We start from the raw sequence: 12,498 nt of genomic DNA, 5'->3' as shown, positions 1-12,498 counted from the left end.
ATGGAGTCTGAGCTCTATGAAGTCGTTGTCAAAGGAAATGTGCGGTCTTTGCTTGAGTTGCTGAAAAAGGATAAACTGCTTCTTGATAGAGTCATGATTAGGAATCACACCGAGACTCCTTTGCACATCGCAGCCATGCTTGGACACTTGGATTTCATGAAAGAGATCCTAGCTCAGAAGGCTGAGATGGCAAGTGTGCAAGATTCTCAGGGTTCGACGCCTCTTCATCTCGCCGCAGCAAAAGGATACCTTAACATAGTGGAAAGCTTGGTAAGAGCCTACCCTGATATATGTTTCTTCCGTGACAAATACAAAAGAAATCCTCTTCATGTTGCAGCCATGAAAGGGCATGTGAATGTGTTGGAAAACTTGGTTGGAGCAAGACCTGATGCCGCCCATAGTGTCATTGAACATGGCCAGACGATCTTGCATTTATGCGTGAAGCATAATAGACTAGAAGCTTTGAAGCTTTTAATTGATATCTTGGGCAATGAACAGTTCATCAATTCAAGGGATGAAGATGGCAACACAATTTCGCATCCCCTGATGCTCTAGGAGCTTCGGCTGCTTGGATTTAGAGCCTTTTGCTGCCGCTCTTCTTTTCCTACTCGTGCTTCTTCTTGTTTGACGCCGCTGGAGACGCAAAGTCGCTATCGGCCTCGAGCTGGACCTTCACCTTCATCTTCTTCTCTTTGCTCTTGCTTTTGGAGTTCTCCCGTCGATGAAGCTGTTGGGAATCGCGAGAGGACTTTAGGGGACAGGACGGGAGGGGAGGGAAGAGGGATGGTTTTGTCATTCTCTTCTCTTCTCTTCTCTTCTCCTCCACATTAAAAAATAGTGTCGAAGGCAGAGGCGGAGGTAGAGGGGGCTCGAGACCCAGTTGCGATATGTGCCAGCAGCAGATGACCGGAAATACTTTTGGGAGGCAAAGGAGGAGAAGAAGCACGAGACCCTCACGTCCCGACCATCGACCTCGAGGACATAGAGTCCAAAGACCTCGGGCTACTCGGAGTCGGAGCTGATGACACGTTCGTTGGAGGTCCAGAAGTTGCCGAGAAACCAACGTGCGCACAAACCTTGTGCTCAATCTCCACGTTGGGAACACTCGGAGGCAGAGGGGGTGAGGACCTGACTACGACTGGCCAGGCTCTTGAAGGAGGTGATGACCGGCGAGGCTTTTGGGAGGCAAAGGTGAAGCCGAAGCCGGATGCGCGGAGAGAGAAAAAGCCAAAGCCAGAAAATTCAATTGAGGAGTGAGAAATTTTTTGATCATTTATTGACCTGATGCATTGTTTCTGCCTCCGAGCCGAGCCGAGCTAAGCGGGTCCTTTCATTTTCCAGTGGGTCCCTTAGGATAGGTGTGGAAAGCTGAGTGGTATGTGCCTACCAGGTCAGCAGATGACGTGGCACGCACATACCACTGTATATTTTCTCGAGCGGAGGAGAGTGTCTAGAATTCCAACATTTTGTTGTGCCGACGCATTTGTCCTCCCTTTGTATGTTGAATTGTCATTCATTCCATATGACTTTTTATATTTTCCCATTGACTTCAAGAACATGATTAATTAAGTCGCCACTTTACTATCGATAATTAGTCAGCTTATCTATCAACCTCAAAAGCATTTCATTTTTTTTATCGGTAATTGCGCGAATAGGTGTGCGCAACTTAAGGGGATGCATTGTTCCTACAACAAATGCAGAACAAGTAAGGGATTACATATAATTCACATTAACTTAATTGAGAAAAAAAGAAAACACATTCCTCTTCTTTTTTTCTTTTTTTTTTCCAGGTCAATAGTCAAAGTCAATGGTCAACGGTCAAACGGGTCGAAGTCATCCGAGTCGGAGTCAACGGGCGGTCGGGTCGGACCGGTCGGGCTGGGTCGTACCGATTGGGCCGGTTGGATCGATCGAGCCGGTTGGGTCTGGTCGGACTCGTTTGACCAAACGGCCAAGTCGGACGAACCGACCGGCACGTGCCAAGCGTGTGCGTGGGCACCGCGAGCTGAAGTCACGATGACGTCAGCTGGCACGTGCACGCGCCAGTGATCGCACACGTGCGTCGCACGCGCTCGAAGGGGAACGTATCGGCGAGACCTTCAACCCTATGCTATTAGAATTGAAATTCAATTTATAAAAAATCATAAAAAAAGGGGTGAACAATACTCGGGTGTCGAGATTTTCCGTCCTTGATCAGTCGTGGTGTTTCATGAAAATTCAATCAAAATCAAATCACAAACATGAAAAAGGGATCGAGAAACATGAACCTGGCTTTGATACCAATGTTGGGAATAACTAATTCCCTAAAATCGATTCGACACTAAATCGAACCCCTAAAATGAATGCGGAAGACGAGCCCAAAAATAACATGTATCACCGATCAAAGATATATCACAGAATCGAGCGTACCTTATTGTCCACAGATTAAATACCAATGTTGAAGATTGAGGAAGGATTCTGATCCGGTCTGTTGAGGAGCGTACTATTGCTTCAAAAAGGGGAGAAAACTTACGTTCTTTTTTGAGAGAGAGAGACTGAAACGTATTAGGGGGAGAGAGAGTCTTTACGTATGTACGCCAAAAGGTAGTTCCTCCCTCAAAGCGTCTTCTCCAAATGACGTAACCCCTCAACGTAATATCTATCCCAAAAGACGCAACCCCTCGCATCGCAACCGTTCCTATATGGGCCCTTATCTTGCGGGTCGGGCTTTTAGGTTCAACATGGGCGGATGGGCCCACTTAGGCCCATCAACACATAAATAAAAACCATCACATTCCAATTGATCGAGCATTAGCGCAAAAAATATTTATGATAAATCAATGAAATTCATCTCCTTCCAAAGTAATTCATGTTTGTGACAATTTGCACGAATAGAATGTGGTTGCTTTACATCATCAAACGCGCTTCATGGCTCCGCTCCAGTGGGACATCTACGTCTGTGAACTTGTCCTATATAGGACAAAATATAGATGAGCCTCGGCAAAAATGGGCCAACAGGCGAATTCCCACATTGACGGCCGATAGTGTAGAGTAGCAGAGGAGTATAATAGAGCGACATGATTGGGGCAGGTGGCTGACGTGATCGGAGCAGCTGGCCAGACGTTCGGCGAGAGCATGTGCGGCAACATGCCCACGTGCTCCCACCTACGTATGGCATTTTGTAGAGCCAAATGTACCCTGAATCTCTGAATGGGCCAATGATCCTATTGCTCATTTGTAATTACCATCCAAACGCACCCGTATGGCAGAATAATTTGTCTAGAAGTGCCTAGGTTACAGCTCATTTTGATTGAGTGAGCGTTGGTGCAAAAATTATTTCTCACATTTGGATGAAATTCATGTCCTAACAAAATATAAATGTTTGTGCAAATGAAGTGATTCAACAATAATTTGCATGGATAGAGTGTGACCGCTTTAAATGATCCAAGGATGTCATGGCTCAATCGGGACATGTTACAAGTGCAAACTTGAGCTATATAGGACCAAATGGGGATGAGACTTGCTAGAAAATGACCAATAGGGGAATCCTTATCCACGATCGAGACTTGCTAGAAAATGATCAACAGGGGAATCCTTATCCACGATAAAGCTCCTAGAGTAAACCTTATCTGACGTACTAAGACATATGCGAGACTTGAGTCACATACTTGCAGTCAAGAGATATCTATTGTTCGTTTTTCAGTCTTCGTCAAAGACTATTGAGATGGTTGACTTGGTTGTGACAATATTATGAAAGTCTTCCAATGGAGGAGGTAGTATTTTGAAATCCTCTTTTTGAAGATCCAAACATGGAGTTTGAGCTCTATGAAGCCGCTGTCAAAGGAAATGTGCGATCTTTGCTTGAATTGCTGAAAAAGGATCAACTGCTTCTTGATAGAGTCATGATTGGGAATCACACCGAGACTTTGCAAATTGCAGCCATGCTTTTACACTTGGATTTCGTGAAAGAGATCCTAGCTCAGAAGGCCGAGATGGCAAGTGTGCAAGATTCTTAGGGTTTGACACTTCTTCATCTCGCTGCAGCAAAAGGGTACCTTAACATAGTGAAAAGCTTGGTAAGAGCCTACTCTTATATATGTTTCTTCTGTGACAAATACAAAAGAAATTCTTTTCATGTTGCAGCCATGAAAGGGCATGTGAATGTGTTGGAAAACTTGGTTGGAGCAAGACCTGATGCCGCCCATAGTGTCATTGAACATGGCCAGACGATCCTGCATTTATGTGTGAAGCATAACAAATTAGAAGCTTTTGATAGATATCTTGGGCAATGAACAGTTCATCAATTCGCGGGATGAAGATGGCAACACAAATTCGCATCCCCTGATGCTCCGGGAGCTTCGGCTGCTTGGATTCGAGCCTTTCGCTGCCGCTCTTCTTTCCTACTCGTGCTTCTTCTTGTCCAACGCCGCCGGAGACATGAAGCCGCCATCGGCCTCGAGCTGGACCTTCACCTTCATCTTCTTCTCTTTGCTCTTGCTTTTGGAGTTCTCCCGTCGATGAAGCTGTCGGGAACTGCGAGAGGAGTTTAGGGGACGGGACGGGAAGGGAGGGAAGGGGGTGGTTTTGTCCTTCTCTTCTCTTCTCTTCTCTTCTCTTCTCCTCCTCCTGTGCTCAATCTCCTCTGCGTTAAAAAATAGTGTCAAAGGCGGAGGCGGAGGCAGAGGGGGCTCAGGACCTAGCTGCGATATGTGCCAGCGGCAGATGACCGGCGATGTTTTTGGGAGGCAAAGGAGGAGAAGAAGCATGAGGCCCTCACGTCCTGACCATCGACCTCGAGGACATAGAGTCCAAGGACCTCGGGCTACTCGAAGTTGGAGCTGATGACGCGTTTATCAGAAATCCAGAAGTTGCCGAGAAACCAACACGTGCACAAACATTGTGCTCGATCTCCATGTTGGGAACAGTCGGAGGTGGAGGGGGTGAGGACTCGACTACGACTAGCCAAGCTCTTGAAGGAGGCGATGACCGGCGAGGCTTTTGGGAGGTAGAGGCAGAGCCGAAGCCGGAGCCGGATGTGCGGAGAGAGAAAAAGCCAAAGTCAGGAAATTCAATTGAGGAGTGAGAAATTTTTTGATCATTTATTGACCTGACACATTGTTTCTGCTTCCGAGCCGAGCCAAGCTGAGTGGGTCCTTTCATTTTCCAATGGGTCCCCAGGACAAGTGTCGAAAGCAAAGTGGTATGTGCTTGCCAAGTCACCGGATGACATGGCGCGTACATACCACTGTATATTTTCTTGAGCGGAGGTGAGAGTGTCTAGAATTCCAATGTTTTGTTGTGCCGAGGCATTTGTCCTCCCTCTGTACGCTGAATTGTCGCTCATTGTCACATGCACACGCGGCGCCAACGCGCCGTTGGATCATTCTGCGAGCAAAATCTCCCCTTTGAATTGCTATAGGAGGACCGAATTTTCATCAACTAAAATGAGTTCGTTTTCTGTTGCCAGAGCATTGGGTGCAGTGGTCAGGCTCCGGCATGGTGTTCCCTTCAGACGACCCATGTCTTTCTCTCTCCAAAGGGGTACTTCTCCATCCGTTGCGGGTGGAGAAGTACTTCTCCAAAGGGGTACTTTGCATCCCATTGATGCTCCAGGAGCTTCGGCTGCTTGGATTCGGAGCCTTTGCTGCCACTCTTCTTTTCCTTCCTGTGCTTCTTGTCCGACGTCGGAGACTCGAAGTCGCCGTGGTCCTCGAAGGCATCGATGAAGCTGTCGAAAACGGCGAGAGGAGTTTAGGGGACGAGAGGGGAGGGAGTGGTTTCGTCCCTTCTTCTCTTCTCCTTTTGTCACTCTGTACTCCATCTCCGCATTGGAAACAGTCGAAGGCAGAGGCGGAGGCAGAGGAGGCTCGGGACCCAGCTGCAATCGGCGGGGCTCTTGGGGCGATGTGCCGGCGAAGAGACCGGCGATGCTTTTGGGGAGGCGGAGAAGGAGAAGAAGCATGAGGCCCTCAGGTCCCGACCATCGACCTCGAGGACATAGAGTCCAAAGACCTCACGGTGGCTCGGAGTTGGAGTTCGTCGGAGGGAATCGAGGTCCAGAAGTTGCCAAGAGATCAACGCGAGCGCAAACCTTGTGCTCCATCTCCATGGGAACAGTCAAAGGCGGAGGAGGTCGGGACCCGACGGCGATTGGCGAGGCTCTCGGAGGAGGCGACGTGCCAGACGCAGATGACCGGCGAGGCTTTTGAGGAGGTGGAGCCGGAAGCGGAGGGGCTGGAATGCGCGGAGAAACAGATCTCGTCGTTCTCTGTTCGTTCGTTCTCTTAAGAGGAGAGAGAAAACCCCTTAAAATTCAATTGAGGAGAGAGAAACTTTTCGGGCGAGAGCTTACGAATTTCTTGACCCATTGACCTGTCTTTTCCTCTGTCAGCGAGCCGAGCCGAGCCAAGCCAAGCGAGTCCTTTCATTTTCCAGTGGGTCCCCCAGGACAGGTGTCGATAGCTGAGTGGTACGTGCGCGCCACGTCAGCAGCGCACGAACCACTGAATATTTTCTCCGAGCGGAGGGTCCTTTCATTTTCCAGTGGGTCCCCCAAGGACAAGTGTTGAAAGCTGAGTGATATGTGCTCGTCAGGTCAGCGGATGACGTGACGCACACGTACCACTAAATGTTTTCTCTCAAAAGAGACTAATAGAGGCCAATTTTGCGGTAAAATGTGGACATTCTGTAATTAGTTTTGATAGGGTCAAAATCGTGCTAAAGCCAAAAATTTGGTAATCTCCTTTCCATAAAAAGCTTATCAAGAAATTGCTCAACTCGTCGATAATGACAACTATTTTTATGTTATTTGGCAAATCTCAGTAGCCCTCGTATGCCATAGCACTTGCACAGTAGTTTTCATTGTACACTTGTCGTACCGGCGGATTCGCGGGCGCAAAAGAACTCAACAAAGATTTTGGGGCAGCCCCCGACGGACGTACCATCCAGAGCTACGAAATCTAGATTCAGTTTGAGAACCACGAGACAAACTATTTGCTTCGAGCGTGTCTAGAGTTCCAACGTTTTGTTGTGCCGACGCATTTGTCCTCCCTCTGTACGCTGAATTGTCGCTCATTGTCGCATGCACACGCGGCGCCAACGCGCCGTTGGATCATTCCGCGAGCAAAATCTCCCCTTTGAATTGCAACAGGAGGATCGAATCTTCATCAGCTAAAATGAGTTCGTTTTCTGCTGTCAGAGCATTGGGTGCAGTGGTCAGGCTCCGGCATGGTGTTCCCTTCAGACGGCCCATGTCTTTCTCTCTCCAAAGGGGTACTTCTCCATCCGTTGGGGGTGTGTGTGATCTGGGTTCGTTTCGATTAGATGAAAAGGCCTAAAAGATGTCGGCTTTGATTCAGGGACTGTTTCATTTGGCAGAGTTCTGTCGTCTTCGGCAGTTAGATCGCGGAACGCTTGGTGGGATTCGTTCTGTGCGGTGAGATTCCATGGCGGCAACGCGAGAAAGATTTGGACTTTCTCTCCTGTTCGCATGGGCAGGAGGTCTTGCAAAATCGCAGGCAGGAAGGTACCACTGTCTTCATGATCATGCCTTTATTTTTTGGCTTAGAGCTTGTGGCAGCAGCTAAATCATCTAGTGTAGGTAACGTGTTTGATGAAATTCCTTGCTGGCATCTCGGAAGTTAACTGTCTATCAATGATTTTGATATTATTTCTTTTGTTTGGACATCTATCTGAGTTCACTGCTGTTGGGTTTCTTGTGGCCAAAAATTATATATATTGAAATGTCAAATTGCTTATGTTGTTACATGGATTCAGTGTTTGTAATTTGCCTTATTGCAGGACGCCCAAAATGCCAAAAAAGTAAAACTTTATTCAAAGATTGGGAAAGAAGTCGTATCTGCGTAAGTTAGTTGCTGCATTTTCAATTTGGCTGCTTGATGTGATAAAGGACTGTTGATATGGATGTGTCTCTTTAACAGTTTTTACTAGAATGGATCCTTGAATGTTTTTTTTTTTTTTTTTTTTTTTTTTGGTGACCCGGGAACCCCCAAACAGCTGGCAGCCGGCGGGGTAAACCCGGGGCGAACTGGGCCACCACCACAGACCCAACCAAGGGTGAGTCGCGCAATGGGGACGCGGAGTTTCGAACCCCTCCCCCCTCGGTGGGGGAGAAAGTGCGAAACCATCACGGCCACCGTGGGCGGTGGTTGGATCCTTGAATGTTTCTGTATCCATAATGCTTAAAAATTTGTGGTGGTCTATTTTTGTTCAATTTTGATAGTAAATGTTTTTCTTTGTTTCTTGAAGACTGCTATGAGGGTAATTGCACCACTTGATGCAGGGTAAAGAAAGGTGGCCCAAATCTTACGTCAAATACAGCTTTGGCTGCTATAATCGAGAAAGTTAAGGAATTGGATGTACCAAAAGAAATTCTAGAACGCAACATCAAAAGAGCTTCCGAAAAGGGGCAGGAGTCTTACATAGAGAAAATTTATGAGGTAGGTGAACATTACTGCCTATATCTAGTAATAAGATTTACCAAATTCACAAGGACTTCTTGTACTTGCTTTATCGCAGTGATTATCAACACCGCAATGCTCATGACTTTCCTTTGCCTACTATGAAAAGTGAAGTTCTGCTTTTGTTCTCAGGTGTATGGTTTTGGAGGAGTCAGTATTGTAGTTGAGGTGTCCACTGATAAAGTAAATCGGTCCGTTGCAGCTGTTAGAGAGGTAGTGAAGGATTATGGTGGGAAAATGGCAGACCCAGGATCTGTCATGTTTAAGTTCAGGCGTGCCCGTGTTGTGAATATAAGAGTTACTGATGCTGATAAAGACCAGCTCCTTGACATTGCTCTAGATGCAGGTGCAGAGGATGTTATTGAACCTTCAATATCCGAAGATGATGTGGATGAAGACAAATTGGAGAGGTAACAATATTTCATTTCGCTATAGGTTGATTGTTTCTAATGTATATCTCTGTCAGATGCAACTAATCTACTAGTCAATTTGATAGTCTACAGCTCTCTAGCAATACATATCACAGGCTTGAAAATTTTATGTATATTCATCCTAATTTTTGCAGTTGTGGGGATCAGTTTATCAAATATGTACTGACTATAGATCTGAGAAGTACTCCTCTAGCTTCTAGAATGATTAATTTCATGTTCACACTGGTAGTTGTTGAAGTGAATTACTTTGAAAATGTGATGCTAGGAAAAATACTTGTTTCTGAAAAAGAAACTATTGCGTCGTCCAAACTCTATCTTCACTGATAACGGCCATGTAAGTGTGTTATCACTGTGAAATGTCTGCTAATGCCACTAAATGTTCACTATTAGCTTTGCAAAATCCAACTAGCCTCAATGTTTTTGTTGGATCTGGCCACTATTGCTACATAGTAGCTACAGTCACCTAAATCAGCAGTAGCATAGATGTGATATATAAGATCAGATTCTGCAAAGTAATCAATGTAGCTTCAGGTTTTGGGGTTTTAAATGCCTTTGGCTAAAGGATTAGGGTGCATTATTCTACATATTTCCATGAAGTTCAATTATGATTCCCTGTCGCAAGATTTTGGGTCCTCTCAGGAATTTCTGGTCGGCGAAGAAATGAAAGGTAGTCTTTTGGAAATAGCTTCATCCTTGCTTCATTCTATATCATTCACTTTGTTTTAATCTAGGATGATCAGTTGTCTCTGTCATCTATTATGCAAGATATACTTGCACTGAGCAAATTCTTCAATTCAATCTTTTGTTTCTCAAAAAATTGCCAGTAGCATGGATATGACTTCCAAAAACTAGTGCCAACTGAATAATCTTTTGTTGCAGCTATTATAAAATTGTAAGTTCTCCTGAGAACTATTCTGCAATACTTTCAAAGCTACGAGAGGAAGGAATAGCTTTTGAGCCTGATAATGGGTCTGAGCTACTTCCCATCACTACCATTGAGGTACGTATCAAATTTTTAGACTTCATGGTCCTCTACTGCTGGTGTTTTGTGACCATCCACATAGACTGCACTATATTCTTAAGGCTTGTTCATTGATCCTTTGTCTTGTCCCTTTTGTCTGCCTACACTCGGCTTATAATAGGCAGAAAATGGCTTCTCCAGGTAGCTTTCCCTGATTGTAGTCTTCATCTCTGTTTCTGTTTTTTCTGTGCTTATAAGAACCTGGAAGTGCTTGTCCAGCTTCTATCAGAAGACAGTGCTGTAGGATCGCATTTGTTTTGCTGTTGATATAAGCAGTGTTACTATAAATCATACTCGAACATCCTTTCTCGTGATTTCCATTTTTGAGTTTCAGTTATTCTCTTTTGACATTGATGGAGTACACAATTCAACGAGCCTTGAGTTTTCTCTGGAGTGCAAAATGGTGGTTGCACATGCATTTTTTTTTTTTTAACCTTTTGAATTTCCATCACTCCAGTAGCCTTAAGTGAATTTAGAATCAAAGCTTGCTATTCATATCGCATACATATGTGTGAAAATACTTAGTAAGCAAAAAGAAAAAACATTCTTGACATTAAGGTGGAGTAATAGAAATTTGTAAGATTCTCCATGATCGTTTCGAACAACTCTACGTATGGGCTGGCACATTAGTAATGTTTGCTCGTAAGGTGCTGGCGGCACATATCTCAAGCATCTGGTTCATTGACAGTTGTTTCTTCATGGCAACTATGTCACAGTTAATGTCATTGATTCGTCCGGAGATGCTGTGGTTTTAAGTGAAACATGTGCCATATTATAATTCTTGGACAAAAATTGGCATTCTGTTGTCCTCTCTGTTTGATTTATGGATTCAAGTGAAAAGTTTGCTGTGATAATTTTCAGGTGGATGATGAGGCAATGGACTTGAACAAGGAACTAATGTCAAGCCTGCTCGATCTTGATGATGTTGATGCAGTCTATACAGACCAGAAATGATTGAGTCCCCTCATCACCATTTAAACGACTAGATGCATACTGCTAGTGGATGATACTTATACATGCTGCGCCACGGATCAAACTTGTTCTGACTCTCTGTGTTCATTCGTTGGTTTACAAAGTTCATGTTCTCTCCATTTTCCTTAAGGAGAGGAGAATGAGGGGTTTGCCAGTTCTATTTGATGGATGTGTTATGCCAAATTATTACCGATGGAAGAGGAGCCTTCTGATATGACCTGCTGGTTTTCGGGTAATAAGTTCTAGATAATATTTTTTTTTTGGTCGATTTTCTAGATACTTGAAACGCAATGGCCCTGGTAATCATTTTCTGATCAGTGGGCATTGACAGTCTCAGTGGCGATTGTCCTTTTGTTTCTGGTCTGTTTTTAGAGGGAGGTTGTCCCGTGGCGCTTCAGGGTTCTCGATGATGAGAAAAGTCATGAGACGACTCTTTGGAGAGGACCTTTGTATCGGTAAAACCCTCGCCATAGATGGTATTTCAGCTGCCAGAGTGAGGTACCAATTAAATTTAACATTTGTGGTATGATAAAGGTAAATTCATTTTGTTCAAGTTCGGTAGTGCGCTATATATTGCCCTCATTCATAATAAACTAGTGCTTCATTGAATGGGTCTATGCTAACAAATTTTGAGACAAACCTTGATGTGGCTAACGAGGCTGCCTTCTTCAAGACTCTACTCTAAGTTCTTCTGCACTGATAATTTCTTGAATGCTAGTGGCTACTTCTTTTAGCTCCTCGATACCTTATGTTGCCAACTTTTTATCCTAGATGTGATTATGCTATACTCCCGATGCTGGGGATTTCAATGGTTGTTGGCCGACCAAGTTAGGACGATCACATACAGATACAGATGTCTTACGCTGAATTCTCGTCAACTCGAACTGAGAGTTGGTGACAATGCTACTACTGGTGGCTAGATAGATGTTGGGATTCATGCGTGAGATTTATCTACTTCACTGAAAAGCAAGTATTGTACGGTTTGGGAGACTTAGACCGTATCTAACCATAAACCATCATTAACAAAACAAGCAATCGGCAAAGAATCTGTAACTCCAAAGACCGGGAGCAGCAGCTACCCCGCTTTTCTTAAGGTGGTTGGCAATGATCTCTTATAGCTGTAGCATCATTAAAGCTGCTCCCGGATGATTAAGTTTCGAGGTGTCACGGCTTTCACAAACCATCGAAGGTGTCACAACTGGAAAACACGTGATGTGGCACTTAGGACTTGGCGACAGCGACTTGGCGACAGCGATACTGGAGAGGCCGAAGATTTCTTTTTAGGTGTTAGGTTATTTGGATCTTTCGGGTTCATAGCTAGGCCTGATAATGGACCTGCCTGCCCAGTAACGTACCGGCCCATTATAGACCGGCGCCTCATATAGAAGCATGATCTTGGGGTATGCCGATGGTTTACATGTTCCTGGGCCAGCGAGCCTAGAATCATAGCTCCTAATGATGTAAGACAACCTACTACAGTGGAAGAGCCATGGTCAAGTTTGAAGGCTATTCAACCCCTTGAAAAAGTCCTGTTTTCTTCCAATTTTTCCATCCAAGGACGACATACGGCGCCCTGTACCTGCATGTAGCATTACCCTCCTCTTCTTTTCCATTT

General features: G+C 45.0%; 2 protein-coding genes across 11 annotated transcripts; both read left to right on the top strand.

Moving 5' to 3' along the window:
* Positions 1-555, top strand: LOC104438936 (ankyrin repeat-containing protein BDA1). Its single transcript, XM_010052082.2, has one exon. It carries the CDS (start codon positions 1-3, stop codon positions 553-555), a length of 555 nt encoding a protein of 184 aa, XP_010050384.2.
* A 4,878-nt stretch (positions 556-5,433) lies between these two features.
* LOC104436247 (probable transcriptional regulatory protein At2g25830) lies at positions 5,434-11,492 on the top strand. 10 transcript variants are annotated; one of them, XR_724017.3, is made up of 8 exons: positions 6,817-7,251; positions 7,338-7,504; positions 7,780-7,841; positions 8,282-8,438; positions 8,592-8,869; positions 9,770-9,890; positions 10,773-11,115; positions 11,256-11,492. XR_724017.3 is itself a non-coding variant. In XM_039308186.1 (8 exons), the coding sequence occupies exons 2-8, from the start codon at positions 7,230-7,232 to the stop codon at positions 10,863-10,865; spliced, it is 900 nt and encodes a 299-aa protein (XP_039164120.1). In that variant the 5' UTR covers positions 6,818-7,033; positions 7,178-7,229; the 3' UTR covers positions 10,866-11,492. The 10 variants fall into 10 exon arrangements, 9 of the variants coding, with proteins under 9 accessions (XP_010047273.2, XP_039164122.1, XP_018725272.2 ...); XM_039308186.1 differs by having other exon boundaries at positions 6,818-7,033; positions 7,178-7,251; positions 10,773-11,492; XM_010048971.3 differs by lacking the exon at positions 6,817-7,251 and adding an exon at positions 5,434-5,520 and having other exon boundaries at positions 10,773-11,492.
* Positions 11,493-12,498: the final 1,006 nt, after the last annotated feature.

Source organism: Eucalyptus grandis, chromosome 3, assembly GCF_016545825.1.
Source record: "Eucalyptus grandis isolate ANBG69807.140 chromosome 3, ASM1654582v1, whole genome shotgun sequence".
Lineage (NCBI taxonomy): Eukaryota > Viridiplantae > Streptophyta > Magnoliopsida > Myrtales > Myrtaceae > Eucalyptus > Eucalyptus grandis.
This window is presented reverse-complemented; position numbering and strand designations above follow the sequence as displayed.